Here is an 18,977-nt window from a genome sequence, read left to right as displayed (position 1 = left end):
CTCTCAACTGAAATTATACGTTGAACAACATGAGCTTACAAGGTATATGTCGATTGTAAGAAGCTCCCCACTTATAGTATCATTATTTTATTACACTTTAATTTTCAGCATGATTTCTCAGATTAGTAGTTTAGATGTATTTTAAGTTCAGAGCAATAGAAATAGATTTACTTTTACATACTTTTAAAGCAAATTCCTATATTATCTTTATACACCGGTTTTAAGATGTTCCTTAATCTATTTCATATATTCATGATTATTGCAACTCATCAATCTTTGAAAGCATGTTGTTACCAGAAATGATATATGCTTAGTGTCACCCTATATATTCAATACATTGACTACATTCCACGTACTGACCACATATTTTTCTCTGTGTTGCATCCTATTATGATGTAGATTCAAACGTTCGCTCTAAGACTCGTGGCTAGACAGGTTACAGCACTTTCAATCTGCAATTGGTGAGTCCTCATTCAAGAACTTCATAGAGTAGTCAGTAGTTAGGTTTTTACCTTAGACAGTACTTGCTTTGAAGGTAGATAGGGGGCATGTCCCGGCAATATTTATTTCATTCCAAACAATAGAGGCTTACTATCAGACATTAGTTGTTCAGTAATTTTCCATGGATATGATGTTATTTCAATGTCTTAAATTTAAGCATCTTTTAGTTGGTCATGTTTCAACTTCCTCTTGCATTATATAAAAGGTTCAGTTATTCGTTAGCAGCATGCCAATACCAGGGGTTTGCTTGAGGTCACTTGTAATCCTAAGTGCCCATCACACCTAGGGAGAAGACTTTGGTCGCAATGGTAAGATTAGCACATATCTCAGCAATAGGTTTACTGTTTGTTAAGCTATAGTGCTATCTTAAACATATAGTTTTTGAATTGTGACAGTAAAACCCGTATACATGCTTTATAGTGGATGCTTATGAATGCTGATATTTCTTTCAGGATTTGGATCCACAGACTTCTTCAATTGAATATCTGTGCACAACAGCTGGTACATGCCATACTTGTTTGATGATAATTGTTATAGAATGTATATAGACTTAATCTTAGTAATATACATAGCTATATATAGGCAGCAGATTTATAGGGATCACTGCAGATCTGTAGGAATCACTCTTTATTTCTTTCCTTAGTTAGCACCTTATGTATTGTATTTATTCACTGTTCACCTACTGGAATAAGATAACATCTTCCATTCAATTACATGGTATCAGAGCCAATAGGCTTGTGTCGTTTTGGCTGTGTTACGAAAGAAGTTTGGATTTCTATTCCACTGATTTAAAGTAGTCAGTCTGTGTTATCACCACCATAGAAGGAGGCGGAGTATATTTTTCGGCCAAACCAGTCTTCACCGGCATCTGGTTGTGATTCACCGGCATCTGGTTGTGAAGCAAGTGGCTGTCACGCATCGGTCATACAGTCTTTTGTTCATCACACGCCGGCACGTGAAGGTGCGTGTCTGGCTGAATTGATTGGGTTTTAATTTACGGCATCGACATGTATTTTTGGCGAATCGCAGGTCTGTTCTGGTGTTAAAATACGGTCTGGAAAGTCTGTTTGTCACTTCTCAGGTTGTTCTGGTGTTAAAATACGATCTGGAAAGTTTGTTCGTCACTTCCAGGTTTGTTTCTATTCAGCTACACTGAATCTGGTTTGTGATTTGTGGTTCTGTGGCTGCTAGCTTCTACTTCAGTTCAGATAATTGGTGTTGTTTGGTCATAAGCTGCGGTTCAGGATTTCTTTCTCTTAACTACTTGCTTGGATATTTGATTGTTCATTACTTGCTCGTATTCTAGTAAAGTACTCAAATTCTTTATTTTGGGTGGACAATTGGCTTCTTAGTTGATAAAATCATTTTTAGAATTTGTTCATCAGTGTTTATAGGGTCACGTACATGCTTCTGGTTATATTTTCTGTTGATGAGTTCTTGTGCTGCTAAAATATTTGGAGAGAATGACTGAAATTGTGGCTCCTATGTCTTCGGATAAAAGAACTTTGGTTTCGGCGGAAGAGTTTGCAAAATTCTCACAATATCAGAAATTACAAAAAAGAATCTATTTCAGTTACTACCCTTGTTGAGTCAGGAAAAGATATAAGACAACATGTCTTATATCCTCTTCGAATAAATGGGTGATCGACTCAGGTGCCACAGATCACATGACAGGTAATCCTAATATATATTCTAGCTTTCGATCACACGGAGCACTCTCTCCTGTGACGGTTGCTGATGGTTCAATCTGTAATATTATAGGATCTGGGACTGTAAAACCAACTTCTCCCATTACCTTGTCATCTGTATTAGGTCTACCAAAGTTAGCCTTTAATTTGATGACGGTTAGTAAGCTTACCAGAGACCTAAACTGTTATATCTCATTCTTTCCCGATCATTGTTTGTTTCGTGATCTGAAGACAAATAAAGTTATTGGTAAAGGACATGTATCTGATAGTCTCTACATTCTTGATGAATATTGGGAGCCTCGATTTGCTGCCTACTCTTGTGTCGTGTCTCCATTCGAGGCACATTGTTGATTAGGACATCCTTCTTTGCCTATGTTGAAGAAGCTCTATCCTCAATTTCAGAATATTCCTTCACTAGATTGTGAGTCGTGTCAATATGCCAAACACCATCGTAGCTCAACAAATCCAAGGGTTAATAAGCGAGTGGAGTCAATTTTTGAGTTAGTTCATTCAGATGTTTGGGGACCATCACCTGTTGTTTCCAAAACCGGACATAAGTATTTTGTCACATTTGTGGATGATTTCTCTCGAATGACTTGGATTTATTTTATGAAGAGTCGTTCTGAAGTGTTTACTCACATTTGTGCTTTTTGTGCTGAAGTCAAAACTCAGTTCAATACTTCAGTGCATATTCCAAGGAGTGATAATGCTAAAAAATATATGTCAGAATTGTTTCAGTCCTACCTGAGACAACATGGTATTCTCCATCAAACTTCATGTGTTGATACACCCTCTCAAATGGAGTTGCTAAGAGAAAGAATAGGCACCTACTTGAGACAGCTCGAGCACTTCTGTTCCAAATGAAGGTTCCTAAACAATTTTGGGTTGATGCAGTCTCTACAGCTTGTTTTTATTAATCGCATGCCATCGACTGTTCTTGTTGGTAATGTGCCTTACAATGTTCTTTTTTCAAACAAGTCACTATTTCCGGTGGAGCCTAAGGTATTTGGAAGCACGTGTTATGTTCGAGATGCTTAGCCATCTGTTACCAAGTTGGACCCCAAGGCATTAAAGTGTGTTTTCTTGGGTTATTCACGCCTTCAGAAGGGGTATCGATGTTATTCTACTGAACTTGGTAAATACTTGGTGTCAAATGATGTGGTATTTTCAGAGACTACACCATTCTTCTATGCACCTCCCATTTCTACAACTCAAGAGGAGGAAGATGAGTGGTTAGTCTATCAGGTTACTCGTGTTGTGACAGAACAATCAAATAATGTTCTTCAATCTCCTAGCTCCCCTATTGAACACCAATTGACTATTGGACCTACAACTGCTCCAGCAAGACCACCAATTGTTCAAGTTTATTCGAGGAGATGAGAGATCGATGATACATGTTTTGCACCGGTTCCTCTGTTATCAAATCTTTCTTCACCCGATCCTTGAGAGAATTTGGATCTCCCTATTGCTCTTCGCAAAGGTAAAAGGACTTGTCAATCCACATATCCCATTGTTAATTTTGTTTCCTATGACCACTTATCCTCTATGTCGAGGTCCTTGGTTGCTTCTTTAGACTCCATCTATATACCCAAAACAGTGAAGGAAGCTTTGAACCATACTAGATGGTATGATGCGATGCTTGAGGAAATACATGCCTTAGAGGAAAATCACACGTGGGATTTGGTGGATTTACCTAGCACGAAGAAACCAGTGGGATGTAAGTGGGTGTTCACAGTTAAAGTTAATCTCAATGGTTCTGTGGCAAGACATAAGGCTAGGCTTGTGGCTAAAGGGTATGCTCAAACTTATGGAGTGGATTATTCAAACACTTTCTCTCCAATTGCGAAACTTACTTTCGTCCGCTTGTTCATTTCTCTAGCTGCTTCTAAGAATTGTCCTTCTGAGAATTGGCCTTTAACAGTTGGATATCAAAAATGCATTCCTTCATGGTGATCTTCAAGAGGAAGTATATATGGAGTAACCACCTGGTTTTGTTGCTCAAGGGGAGTATGGGAGAGTCTGTTATTTGAAGAAGTCCTTGTATGGCTTGAAACAGAGTCCCCGAGCTTGGTTTGGGAAGTTCAGTGAGGTAGTCCTGGAGTTTGGGATGAAAATGAGCAAATGTGATCACTCAGTCTTCTACCGACAATCAACAATTAGCAGGATGCACTATCCAGCTGGTTGTGTATGTTGATGACATTGTCATCACAGGAAGTGATTATGCGGGGATCTCTTCCCTCAAATCCTTCATGCATACTAGGTTTCATACGAAAGACTTGGGTCAGTTGAAATACTCTTTGGGTATAGAGGTAAATAGAAACAAAAAGGGAATTCTTTTGTCTCAGAGAAGGTATATTCTTGATCTTCTTGCAGACACTGGAAAGTTGGTAGCTAAACCTTGCATTACTCCAATGGTTCCCAACGTGCAACTTATGAAAGATGACGGCGACCCCTTTGATGATCCTGAGAGATTCAGGAGGTTAGTTGGGAAGTTAAACTACCTTGTTGTGACTCGTCCAGACATTGCTTTTGCAGCAAGTGTTGTTAGCCAATTCATGTCCTCGTCTATAGTCAAACACTGGACAGCTTTGGAACAGATTTTCTGTTACTTGAAAGGAGCCCCTGGTCTTTGGGATATTATATAGCAATCACGGTCATACTCATGTTGAGTGTTTTGCAGATGCTGACTATGCTGGATCCAAAATTGACAGGAGATACAGGTTATTGTGTCTTTGTTGGAGGGAACCTAGTTTCATGGAGGAGTAAGAAGCAAAGTGTTGTATCTCGATCTAGTGCAGAATCTGAGTACAGAGCTATGTCACAGTTTACATGTGAGATTATGTGGATATATAATCTTCTAATTGAAATTGGGTTGGAATATCATACACCAGCAAAACTTTGGTGTGATAATCAAGCTGCCCTGTATATTGCCTCAAATCCGGTGTATCATGAAAGAACTAAACACATTTAGGTTGACTGTCATTTTATTCGTGAGAAGATTCAGGAAAACTTGATTTCCACCGGCTACGTGAAGACAGGAGAGCAAGTAGTTGATTTGCTCACAAAGGCGTTGAATGGAACTCGAGTTGATTATCTTTGTAACAAGCTGGGCATGATCAACATATATGCTCCAACTTGAGGGGGAGTGTTATAGAATGTATATAGACTTAATCTTAGTAATATACATAGCTATATATAGGCAGCAGATTTATAGGGATCACTGCAGATCTGTAGGAATCACTCTTTATTTCTTTCCTTAGTTAGCACCTTATGTATTGTATTTACTCACTGTTCACCTACTGGAATAAGACAACATCTTCCATTCAATTACAGTAACAAACTTAGTAACAGAGCCTTAGGTTAAAGTGTCCTAGGATGTCTCAAAAGCCATACTCAGTAAAGTCCTTTTTATGGGTGTGAAGCGCGACACACTTATACGGGGGAGGCTACAAGATGTTTAGGAAATATTACCCTTCTTTCATGCTCTCAATCGTGCGATTGAGTTCCAACTCTATTTACCTCATCTAATTCGTGCTTATGCGTGTTTCAGATCATGCCTCCAAGAAGAGTCGTCGGTCATACAATGCAAACCAAAAACAGAGCATGTCCTACTAAATAGTAAGAATCCTCAAGTGCCACTAGTGCCAGCCAGACCAAAGGTCCCAATGCACCTGTTGATTAGCCACTTCGTGTTGATGTTACTAATGCTAAGTTTCATAACGCCATTCAGATGCTTTCTCAAGCGATGACAACCCAGGTTGACCGTCAGAGAGCAGCAGGGTGGTCTAGGCACTTCCAACATCTGTGAATTTTTCTCAAGATGAATTCACCTGAGTTCGCAGGGTCAAAGCTTAATGAGGATACAAAAAACTTTATTAATGAGGTTCAGAAGATCTATTCAGGTGATGCATGTTGGTGACACAAGTGTTGAGCTTGCCTTTTACTAGCTTAAGGATGTTGCAAGAATATGGTTAGATCAGCATAAGAAGAGTAGAGGCGAAAATGATACACCTCTAGGTTGGGTTGTTTTTGAAGATGCCTTCTTGGGACATTTCTTTCCTCGAGAGTTGAGGGAGGCCAAGACCCAAGAGTTCCTCAATATGGAGCAAGGTTCTATGAACGTTGTGGAATAAGATTGTTGAATAATTTCATTATATTTTTCTATGTCATATATATGGCTTTATATATAAATAAGAGATTGTGAAATAGAATAACCTAAATCCCATGAAATCTGGGATTATACATAATCATATATTTTACATTTTTTTTTTAAACTTATAATCATATATTTTACATTAAGAGAAAGAATCAGAGATATGATATTCTAGATTACCACAATTATCCTAAGATCTTAGAGGATCATATCTTGATATGAAGAATATCTTCCCATCTTAGAGGATCATATCTTGATATCAAGAATATCTTCTGGAAATCCTCTATCAACCAACAAACATACATAAGTACAACCTTAAGTTCACTCAATTGTCTCGCTATGCTCCAAATATGGTGGCTGGTATGAGGAATAAGATGAGCTTGTTTATGTACGTACTCTCCCATCTTTTGAACAATAAGGGTAGTGAAGCGATGTTGATTGGGGATATGGACATAATAGCTAGACTAATGATCAATGTGCAGCAGGTTAAGGAAGATAAGCTGAAGAAAAGGGATGAGTTTCAAAACAAGAGGGCCAGAACATCAAATCACGAGTTCAACCAATAGAGGACCAGAAATAGAAATCAATCATCCTTTCAGCAAAAGGTCATTTGGACCAGTTCCATCTTCAACCAGCACACTAGTACCCAGACCTAAGAATGATCAGAGAGGAAGAGAGTTTGGCTCTCGATCTCAAGGCAGTGTTGATAGAGGGTACAACCTTGCCCTATTTGCAATAAGTGTGGTAAAAATCATCCCAATGAGTGTCTTTATGGAAGAGAGGGTTGCTACAGATGTGGTCAAACTAGGTCATATGCTTAAGGATTGCCCCTCACCGAGGCAAGAAGATGGGGGTAACAAACAAAACTCTGTCCACTACACCATCAACTCCACCAAGCCAAAGCGTTCAAAAGGGCACCACTTTTGGTGAAAATGGTAGTCGGAATCACTTCTATGCCTTGTTTTCTCGTCGGGATTAGGAGAGCTCCCCAGATGTTGACACTGGTATGTTAAAAGTTTTCTCCCTTGATGTTTATGCTTTATTAGACTCCAGAGCTACTTTGTCCTTTGTAACTCCTTATATTGCTATAAATTCGGATTCAGTCTCGAAAAAATCTAAGAACATTTCCGCATTTCTACTCCATTTGGAGAGTCAGTTTTTGCTAAACGAATTTATAAAAGTTGCATTGTTTCAGTCCTTTATAAAGATACCACAACATATCTAGTAGAGTTAGATATGGTAGACTTCGATGTTATCCTAGGTATGGGTGGGTTGTATTCTTGCTATGCCTTAGTTGAATATGGAATCAAAGTTGTAAAGTTTCATTTTTGTGATGAGCCAATCTTAGAGTGGAAAGATAGTTTTACTGTGGCTAAGGGTTTTTTCATTTCATATCTTAAGCCGCAGTGTTGTGAAAGGCGCTCGCCTTTCGCCAAAGGCGATAAGGCGAGGCGAGACGAGGCCCTCACGCCTTTTCACAATGTGGTGAGGCGAAGTGAGAAAGGCGACGTAAGGCGCCAATATGGCGATGGCGATGGCTAGGCAAGGCGAGGCGGCGCTTTTTTTATAAAAAAAATTATTAAGGTCTGACTTAATAATATTAGTCAAAATTAGGTTTTTTTTCAAACTTTCATCAGTCTCCAGTCACGACTTCTTCTCCTCTTCTTCAGTCAATCGTCTTCTTCTCCTTCGCGCAAGTCTGCTGCAATGTATGACCTCTCTTTTTTCTTCTTCTTTTAAGTTTTTCTCAAATCTCGACCTCTTCTTCTTCTTCAATTCTCTTCTTGACTTCTTTTTCTTTTCTTCTTTTCTTCTTTTCTTCTTTTCTTCTCTTTCAGTTCCTTCTTTTCTTCCTTTCTTCTTTTCTTCTTTTCTTCAGTTTCTTGTTGCTGAACCCAGGATTGTGAATCGAGCTGAGACTGCTGCTCACTGCTCTGTTTTTTATGCTCTGTTTTGTTCACTGTCACTGCTGAATGCTGTCTCTATTTAATTTTATTTTTTTAAAATAAAAATTTGTATTTAGAATAAGGAGGGGTATTTAGGATCTCTACCATCTTCTAAGAATAGACTTTTAGAGTTCTAGTATTGCTTGTCAATTGTCTTTTGAATTATTGGGTCTTTAAAGTTCTAGACTTTTAGTATCTAGTAAGTAGTATCTACTATTAGTTTTTGAATTGAATTATTTGCTAATATATGTTATTGCTATTGAGATTTTGGATATTTATATATGCAATTAAATATTTTTAATTTTTGGTATTAATTGGCGCCTCATTTCAAAAAGGCGAGCGCCTCGCCGCGAGGCGAGGCAGGCCCTTGTCGCCTTTCGCCGTCCAAAACACTGTCTTAAGGCTAGGAAGATGGTCTCTTAGGGTTATATCTACCATGTAGTCCGGGTTAAGGATTCTAACTCCAACACCCCATTTCTTCCTATACACATCCTATCTTTGTTCCACCATATAGAATGACTCCAATTGAGTTAAAAGAGTTGAAAGACCTCTTAGATAAGGGATTCATCAGACCTACGTGGGGTGCCCCAGTTCTTTCCGTCCCAGTCCTTTTCGTGCATAAGAAAGATGGTTCGCTCAGAATGTTTATCGAATACTGCCAGCTAAATAAGACACAATTAAGAATAAGTATCCTCTCCCCAAAATTGACGACATGTTCGACCAGTTTCAGGGTGTCACTTGTTTATCTAAAATTGATCTAAGATCTGGATACCATCAATTGTAGGTTAAAGAGTGTGACATTACAAAGGCAACTTTCCAAACTCGGTATGGTCACTATGAGTTTTTTTTATGTCATTTGGACTAACCAATGCTCTTGCAACTTTTATGGACCTCATGAACAGAGTGTTCAAACAGTACCTCAACATGTTCGTTATTATCTTCATAGATGATATTTTGATTCCAAACTCGGTATGGTCACTATGAGTTTTTTTTATGTCATTTGGACTAACCAATGCTCCTGCAACTTTTATGGACCTCATGAACAAAGTGTTCAAACAGTACCTCAACATGTTCGTTATTATCTTCATAGATGATATTTTGATTTATTTCCGTAGTGAGGAAATTCATGTTGATCACCTCTGATTGTTCTTCAAACTCTCAGGGATAGATAGGTGTTCATTAAGTTCTCTAAGTGCAAAATTTGATTGAGATCAATTGCATTTCTTGTGCTTGTTTCTAGTGAGGGTAATCAGGTTGATTCTCAAAAGATTGAGGCAATGAAGAATTGGCCTAGGCCCATTAACCCCAATAGACATTAGGAATTTTTTGGGTTTAGCTAGTTACTACAAAAAGTTTGTTGAGGGGTTCTTATCTATTGCTGCTCCGTTGTCCAAATTGACACAAAAGAAGGCCAGATTCCAATGGCCTGAGGTTTGTGAGAAGAGCTTTCAGGAGTTGAAGGCTTGATTGACTTGTGCTCTAGTTTTTACTTTGCAAGTGGGTACAAACGGTTTTGTGTTTTATAGTGATGCTTCTAGAGTTGGTCTTGATTGTGTTTTGATGCAGAATAGAAGGGTCATTGCTTATGATTCTACACAACTTAAGGTTCATGAGAACTACCCCACACATGACCTTGAATTAGCAGTCGTGGTGTTTGCCTTGAAAATTTGGCGTCATTACCTTTATAGTGTGCATGTCTATGTTTTTATAGATCATAAGAGCCTACAGTATGTCTTCAATTAGAAAGAGTTGAATCTTCGGCAGAGAAGATGAGTTGAGCTTCCCAATGATTATGACATGAGTGTGTTTTACCATCCGGGTAAAGCAAAATGGTGTTGTTGATGCTCGTAGTAGGTTGTACTTGGGAGTATTGCTCATAAAGAAGAAAGTAAGAAATAGCCTGTGAAGGAGGTGCATAGACTTGCACGTTTGGGAGTTCGTCTCACGAATTCCAATGATGGTTATTTGATAGTGTAGTATGGTTTTGAGTCGTCACTAGTGATTGAAGTGAAGGGAGAAGCAAGATAGTGATCTCATATTGCTTTCGTTGAAAAGTAGAAAGTTGAAGTTTTCTCTCTTGGGTAAAATATTCTTCAGTATCGAGGTAGGTTGTGTGTTCCAGATGTGGACAGCTTGAGAGATCAGATTTTGACAAAGGCTCATAGTCTCAGATACTTTGTTCATCCAGGTTCCACCAAGATATACCGTGATTTGAGAAAAGTTTTCTGGTGGAATGGTATGAAAAAAGACATTGCTGATTTTGTAGCAAAGTGTCAAAACTGTGAGCAAATGAAGGTTGAACATCAACGTCCTGGTGGTAAGGCAAAAGAGGGAGATGATTAACATGAATTTCATAACAGGCCTATTGAAACTTCCGATCCATTCACCTTGAGAGAAGATAAAGTAATTCTCTTGAGGCTTTTATTTCAATGTCCACCGGGTAAAGAGAAACCTCATTAGGTATATCAATTCTATTGAGGCTCATAAGGTTATAAAGATGGGAAAACTACAGAAATTGGACCCATTAGGCAAAGTATTTACCTGAATTGGACTCAACCCAATATATTTATCCTGATTGCCAAACTATTTACCCGAGTCTCGACTGCCCGCTTGTTCAATTCATTGAACCACTGCTTCTTTTCATCCTTGATACCATCGAAGTATATATACTCTAATGGTATCAAGCAGTAATTGAGCAGTCCTTTCACTGCAACACTGCATGTTCCTCCTTGATGCCATCAGTATATATATACTCTAATATCAAGGAGTAACTGAGTAATGTTTTTATTGAAGCCAATATATTTCTCCTTTTTTTCTCTTTTTTTGCTCTATGCGATCACTTTATATTAAAGTAAATATGTACATTAAAGCTAAATATTATGCAGTTTGATTTTAAAAAATTTGGTACATTTTATTCATAAAAGAAATTTAATGATTAATATTACGTAGTTTGATTTTAAAATTTTCAGTACACCCATTCATCAATAAAAAAATTACTTGTGCTATTCTTGAACACCCTTTGTGAAATTTCTGGCTCCACCACTGCACCTGTGTTACCACTCGACTAATAATCTAACGATTTCTTTCTACCCTTGGGATTGATTCTACCCATATTGGAACAGAAAAGGCTAAATCATCAACCACCATTGTCATCACCCACAGAACCTGATATGCCCACAGGCCAAGGAAGACCATATCCTTCTGGCTTTTGGTCTCCAACTTGAATAAAGTGAGTGAGGTTTAATACAAAGACGTCCAATCTTTGCCAAGAACGTCCCTGGCCCTTTAAACCATCATCATAAGGAAACAAAAGTTGCTGGATTATTCTCTACTGTTTGCTTTACCATGGGTTCATAATGTGGGACGAGCTTTCCAGGCTCCAAAGATGCTCCTAACCTGGGAAGTCATCCAAGCAGCATGGGCAAGGTGTAACGCCCGCAAATGGTCTATATCAGACAGCATTCCAGAATTTCTAAAAATAGGAACCATTGGATGATACGTTAATTTTTTTGTGATCCATAAATTTGAGATTCAAGATGTTTCAGTCAGGAAGCCATCATATACATCAATTTTTTTTTATAACCACCATTATATGCTTTAATCTCAGAAGCAAAAAAATAATAATATAAGAACAGAACATTGAACATTAGTCTGACAACTATTTTATCGAAGACTTGAGAACTGAATTTCCTTACCTGGATAGACCTTCAGTTGAAATAGCAGCTACCACTACAAGAATTCCAAAGCATACCATGGTAATACTCCAAGCAGCAAGTTTTCTTCTCCTGAGTTTATCTTGAAAATATACAAAATTACGCACCACTAAAAGATATTGCTGAATCAACAGATTATAAGAAATGATGATTTTATAGTAGCTTCAATTGTGATAAGAAATTCATTTAGAAAATGTAACTCGCAGAAAATTCATCTGAAATAGCATTTGTTTCTCAATCATAATTTGGATAAGCACCAACAATGCCCAGTCTTATGAGAAACATAGGAAACCATCCCTCAAGTAATCACGAGGACAACAGGAAACTTGATGAATAAAGATGCTTTTAAAATGATGCTTTGCTGCTCATCTCTCTCTTTCCCTCCCCCCTCTTTTTTATAAATAACAATCATTTAATTAAATATGCGCAAAAACAATGCCAAGATTACAAGTGTTTAGCATCATTCTGTCAAGAAATTCATCAGCTATCTGCCTGATCAAAAAAAAAGAAAAAAACATCAGCCAGGTATCCATAAAAGTAGGAACACATGCCCTTCTATCTATTGCTCTTTATAAGCGTTACATCTACTAAAGAAAGTCCTATAAGACCATTACACCCTTGAATACAATAACTTCCTAGGAGAAAAGCCCGATAACAGACTACTTACCAAAATATTGTTCACACAGCAAGTTAAAGGACCATGATATGGAGAGATGTCAGATCCTTCATCCTGAGTTTCGTCCAAGAAGGGAGGAGGAAGAAGCAAAGGAGTATGCAAGAGACACTATTGAAGGGAAGAAACCTGTTGGGATAAGTAAATGCAGGCTAAGACACTAAAGTCAGGAAGGTTGTAGGGAACATAAATGAAAGACAAAGATGGAATGTGGAACACAGTAGAAGGAATAAAGGGAAGATCAGTGATACGATCCAAGAGGCAACTGTACAGAAAGGAGTTATGGGAAGCAACAGACCCTCTAGAAAAGAAAATACATTTGGGAAGGCGCAGAAACAAGGAATACCATTAGTTCATTGGAACCATGGGTTGAAGCTTCTTTTGGAAGGTAACAGGGGTCTTGGAAGAATTAGGGGTGGGCATGAATCACCGAAAACCGAATCGGGATTTACCATACCAAAGTTTATTTGCCGTACTAGACCGAACTTTGGAAGTTTAGAATTTGGTATCTGTTTTTAGTTACTAATTATTACCAAAACCGAACTTCAGATATGCCGAACCAAATACCAAACGCCCAATCCTAATGAATTGTTTACCATATATATGGGTGACATCATTGAGTGATTTGAACATCTTGATTGACTTGTGATGCCAAATTCATAATGTTAAGTCTTGAGAGTGGAGATCGAACCTCCATATGTAATCTATCTAAAAGCTAACATGTCAAATGTTGGACAAACTATGAACATATCCTGTCAAAATATTTTCTCTTCAATACGCATACCAGATTACTGTACATAAGTTTGATTTTTACCAGACTCAAAGTTTGGCATTTGGTATCTACTTTCAATTAACTATTACCTAATTACTGAACCAAATACCAAACGTCCACCCCTAGTAATGATGGAGGAGATATGAAGAATCACGGGCAATAGGAATGTGACTGTGGAACATGTGTGAAGAGAAGGAAATAAAATAGCTGATTATCTGGCTAATTTGGCTTTAGAACATTGAGATATAATGGCTCTTTCCAGGAGCTGGAAGTACAGGGGAGGAGGTTGATTAACAGTAACAAGTTGAATGAGCCCTATCTAAGGGTTAGATCATGCAGAACATGAGAAGACTAAGCAATGGATGGAGAGACAGTTCACATAATCATTTTCAAATCCTATGGGAGGATAACATGGAGATCGTTTTGATCACTAATATTGTTTTCTGATTTGCAGGTATCCAGCAGAATTGGGAAAACTTTTTTTTATGACCGAAAAAGAAATGAGATGTTTGTATCGTCTAAAGATGTTTTATATCATATATTAAGAAATAAAGGAAACTGAGGTATTTTTCTAATCTAAATGTTGTTGTGATTCTCTACAGAGAAAAACTGGCACTTGACTATTCCAGGCTTCTCAAGTGAAGAGAGGAAACACTATCCAGAAAATGTATGTAGCTCTGCCTCTTTTTCTTAGCCTTTTCATGGGTGGTATATTCCCTTCTTGTATCTGCACTAATGTAGAATAATGATGTGACTTGAATTATGACTACTAAAAGAGCACCAAGGGTGTGACCTAGTGGTCAATGAAGTGGGTTGAGAACAACCCTTCGGGGTGGCCCAGTGGTTTGGGCTTGGGACTTCCATGTTGGAGGTCTCAAGTTCGAAACCCCTTGCCAGCGAAAGCAAGGGGATTGCCTTCTAGGTCGAGCTCGTCGTACCGGACTTGCCTAGTGCGGGTTACCTCTCCTATGTGGTTTGCGAGCTATTGCATAAGAGCGGGGGTTTTACCCTGTGTGCACCCAAAGGGTAGCGGCTGCGGATTTCCCTTGTCATAAAAAAAAATTTTAAAAAATTGATGATCGCAGAATTGGGAATCCTTGATGATCTTTCAATGTACAGTATCAATGTTCAATCTATTGAAAGATCTTTAGAGGGTGCAGTTAACAAGGACAGCATAGATCCTATTACAGCATCGAAACAGGATTCCAGGCAACCAATAGTGATAATAACAGGAGAGTATATTGTTGATTGATACCAATAGCTTAATTATAGGAGTAGAATGATATTGTATTGAATGTAATTGATTATGTGATATTTTCTTTCCTTCTGTCGTTGTAGACTCATTGTATAAGTACCCATGAGAAGTACCCATTCTCATGGGTTGTATATTCATCAAGAAAAACAATGAAATTTGTCCCTCTTCTTGAAAATCTTCATGGTATCAGAGTCCTTGCTGCCTTTTTTAGGTGAGTTATCTCCCTCGAAACACTAGGGTTCTGTTTTTATCAAAGAGGTTGAGTTTTCTCTATCTTGGTTGGTTGTCCGCAACACAATCTCCTTCCAGCTAGTTCCTTTTGAAGAAAAAAAATTCTGTTAGGGGCTGGAACATTCCAAGCCTATGGCTACCAGTTTTAAATATTTTCCGATCACCAAAATTAGGGTTACAGTGCGGCAGCTAGCTTTCTGGTGACTTTTCCCGGAATCTTTTTCCGAATTTCAGGTCGTAAGCCTATTCCAAACTTCCCATCCAAGTTCCAGCAGATTCTGTGCGGGCAGATCAGGTATGGATCCCACACCCATGCCGACACGGGTGCGGCACCGGAAGTGAAGAGTCCGAACAACTTAGATAAAGCCTGGTCTAGAAGACACTCCCCACACAATCTTTAAGGAAATGAAGGTTAGCTCCTACACTTTGTTAGCATTATGCTTAGGGAAGAGAGTATAGGTAGATCAGAGAGAGCATCATCAAGAGGAAACTTAGGTTGTCTTGAGGAATCTTATAGATTCCTTCTGATGAGCACAAACATTGGCAAACGAGTTTATATACATTCTTGTTGCTACATCTTTAAAAAAAAAAAAAGGAAAGAAAAAATAGAAAATAGAGAGACAATATAGAAGTGCCTGCACTTGGATACGCAAAGCACATTTTCAGCTTTCAAAGGGTTAGATGTCATATAACTAACAGAAAATATTTTCAGAAAAATACAGAGATCTTTTGGGGAGGAATAATGAACTTCTCAGAGAACCTTGAAAGGCTAGGTGGCAAACAAACTGAGATAAAAAGGACAAGCTTTCAAACTAGAACTATCTAATAAGGCAAGACAAGTTCTCTCCTACAGATAACTTTATAATAAAATGAATTCTAATGAAGCATATTATATTCTTAACAGGAAGGTAATTGTCAGACAATTTTGAGAAAGCTTTCAACAAAAAAGACATAAGTAATTGCATGCAAACCAATATATTATCTGGCATGTCTTTATATGCTCACTGTATGTCACAAACCATCAAACTCGAAATAAACTTTTCACTGAACAATCAATAACATCAGGAGGATACCTTGAGCTACATCACTCTGAAGAAGAGGCCTACCAGCCACATCTGTTTCAAAAGCATCTAAATGTTGACCACTACTGTTGCAAGAATTATGAAGAGCTTCAGCTTCTTCTCAACAAATCTTAAGTTTATTACCATTGTGCAAATGATACTTACACATTCGATTGCTGGTCAGATGGCAGAAAAGGCAGTTCATCTGGTGGAACATATCTAAGTATCAAGATTGAAAGAGCAACTACGGTGAATGAGAGCAATGTGCCAACACTAACCTGCAAAAAGATGCAAAATTTTCTAACTTCTCTTTGAATTCTTCCAAACATTCTTTTACTCATGGAAGTCTTCCTACTTGTAGCTTACCATTCCCGCTAGCTGAGAGACATCCATAAAGAAGGCTAGGATTGCAATAAAGATACCAGTTGCTATGGTGCCCTTGACAGGAACTTGAGTGTGCCTACTGATGTCTGAAAAAAATGATGGCAGCAATCCATCCCTAGCCATTGCCATCAGTATTCGAGGCTATTTGTTTGCCACAGAGAGAAAGAGGGAATTGTTATCTAGGGAGAAAGAGAGATGGATTTTATCCCAAAAAGAAAAGATTCTCTCTGTTTCAAAATGCATCATTTTTTCCTCAGTTTGATAAAAAAAAGTTTCTTCTGACAAATCAGTCTCTGTTTAATAAAAATTTAATCCAGCTCTATACTTGCTCAAGATTGTAAAAGAATTGTAGGTTGTCAGAATGACTTTGCTGCTCTTCGTTATTTGCTAACCTACTTGGTCTTGTTCCCTTGAAGCAATCTTGGTTCAAGTTGCATGTAACTAAATATAATCATATAGTTAATACCTGTGGAATAATTGCCCCAATAAGACTTGCACAAAGAGCAGTCACAGCTCCAGCGGTTATAATGTAACTGCAAGCCATCAAAAGAATCAAGTTCAAACAACGCCTAAAACGTACATATTGAGAATATTAAACTGTAGGTTATGTAACAAACTTACACAGCCCATTCCATGCCATAGCCTGCAAAAGCAGAGGAAATTGGTGTATCGGGGTCCAATGCGTAGTATGGAACTAAACCAACAATAACAGCTGATACCAGCATATACAAGATGACACATATGGATACTGCAATCCCTATACCGAGAGGCATGTCACGTTGAGGGTTCTTTACCTATTACGTCAATTGTAAGTAAGTCCGTGTTTTAATTGCAATAAAAATATATTGATGCAACTCTGTCCTATCCTTGAGATTCAGTCATGCAGAATCCAGAAAAACAGCAACTTTTAAGCCAACAAAAAAGATGAAAAATATTTAAACATGCCATACAAATGAAGAGAAGATCACAATAATTAAATATTCTACACTAGTGATTCTTTAAGAAAACATGTATCTACAAACTCAGTGCATCGTCCAATTATCCTAGATATTGCAGCACAAAATTCTTTTATTGGATGTCTACTGATGATATGATGAATTTTGCCGATCTATATCCCGAAAAGAAGAGGAATTGTATGATGCAAAAGAGATTTGGAGTTTGAGCATGGGAGAAATTAAGATTTTAGTGAGAAGAGCAATAGAGGGACACAAATGAAGAATTTTATGTATAACCTTGTAATGAAGATGTGGAATGGAGGTCAAAACTTAAGGGAGAATATTATCTTACGGGATGGGGTAGAAATCGGGGAGGAAGTTCTTGGATGAGAAAGTATGCGAGACGGCTAAAAGTAGGTTAGAGACTAAGGTCTCAAATATCACGGTGTCGCCGTCACAGAATGCTTTATTATTCATAGAAGAAAGAACAATGTGGCTTTGATTAAAAATAAATTAGTAGACTCTAGGATGAGAGTGTATAGGCAAGTAATTGAACTGCATAAGCCATATGACCATGTTTTTTTCATGGCAGTGGTCTCAGGCCAGCTTGTGTACACCACTATTCCATCAGGTACTTGCTACCTCCCACATAGAGATATTGCTTCATTGAAGTACCTCAAGGAAGAAGAATTGGGTGAAGTAGAAGACTTATTTGTTAGTGTATCCACCACATAGTTTACATACTCAAATACCTGGCAATTCTGCCATCAAGGCTTAAGCAGATAGGAAGAAATCAACTTTGTAACAGAGAATATGAGGTTTGGAGAGAAATCGTAGATTTATGCAATGCAGAAATTTCATTGAAGAATGATTAGAACAACTTTGTATTTTCATCATATGCACTCAAATATAAAAATAAATAAATAAATCAACTTTTCTCATGTGGAACCATGAAAACTAGTGAAGGAAACTGTAGGCCTTTAATGATTTGCAGCTAATACCTCCTCAGCTGTGCTAGCAACTATATCAAAACCAATGTATGAAAAGAAGACTGTCGCAGAGCCAGCCAACAACCCATTTATTCCAAAAGAGAAGTACCTAGAAACTCAAGAAATGCATCAGTCCAAATGCTGGTGGTCTGTAAGACAGTAAAGCCATATACAAAGAGACACTTACCCACTAGAGACTTCATAACCTGGCCACCCAGTCTTACATCCCAGGTATGCACCAGCTAAGATGATAAATACTAACGCACTAATATTGACAGTTGTAATTATGGCTTGCGCAAGGGAACTCTGCATATGATATTTTCCAGTTGCAGGAGTACAATGACAGTGCAGTTGAAGACAAGTTAGACAGTAGATAAAGGAAATTGAACAGAAGTTCTTTTAGTGGGAAAAGGATGCACCTCCTTGATCCCAGTGCATAATAAGGCAGTGATAATGACAACTAAGATTGCAGCACCAGGGTCTACTACTATACCAAAAATGATTTGACGAGCCAAAATTGAGGGCAGTTTATCTACACCACCAAAGAACGAAGCCTGCAAATGAAAATAGTACTTATTAATGGTTAAGAAAGTCCTTTCATCCAGTGAAGTGGGGAACTGTATCACGAAGCAAAAAAGAGAGGGGGGTGGGGGTGGGGGTGGGGGTGGATTGAGTA

At 38.1% G+C, this 18,977-nt stretch overlaps 1 protein-coding gene across 1 annotated transcript in view; it reads right to left on the bottom strand.

Moving 5' to 3' along the window:
• LOC102599066 (cationic amino acid transporter 4, vacuolar-like) overlaps window positions 1–18,977 on the bottom strand; it is a 31,840-nt gene that overhangs the window by 5,910 nt on the left and 6,953 nt on the right. The window contains exons 4-12 of the mRNA XM_006350391.2: window positions 18,721–18,855; window positions 18,489–18,607; window positions 18,314–18,410; window positions 16,999–17,171; window positions 16,844–16,910; window positions 16,360–16,518; window positions 16,159–16,271; window positions 16,006–16,079; window positions 11,984–12,083 (exon numbers count right to left, since the gene is read on the bottom strand). Of these exons, the coding sequence (XP_006350453.1) occupies window positions 11,984–12,083; window positions 16,006–16,079; window positions 16,159–16,271; window positions 16,360–16,518; window positions 16,844–16,910; window positions 16,999–17,171; window positions 18,314–18,410; window positions 18,489–18,607; window positions 18,721–18,855 (1,037 nt within the window). The remainder of the gene's footprint in view (window positions 1–11,983; window positions 12,084–16,005; window positions 16,080–16,158; window positions 16,272–16,359; window positions 16,519–16,843; window positions 16,911–16,998; window positions 17,172–18,313; window positions 18,411–18,488; window positions 18,608–18,720; window positions 18,856–18,977) is intronic.

This window comes from Solanum tuberosum, unplaced genomic scaffold, assembly GCF_000226075.1.
Source record: "Solanum tuberosum cultivar DM 1-3 516 R44 unplaced genomic scaffold, SolTub_3.0 scf00122, whole genome shotgun sequence".
Lineage (NCBI taxonomy): Eukaryota > Viridiplantae > Streptophyta > Magnoliopsida > Solanales > Solanaceae > Solanum > Solanum tuberosum.
The sequence above is the reverse complement of the archived record's forward strand: the minus strand, read 5'-3'. Positions and strand labels throughout refer to the sequence as shown.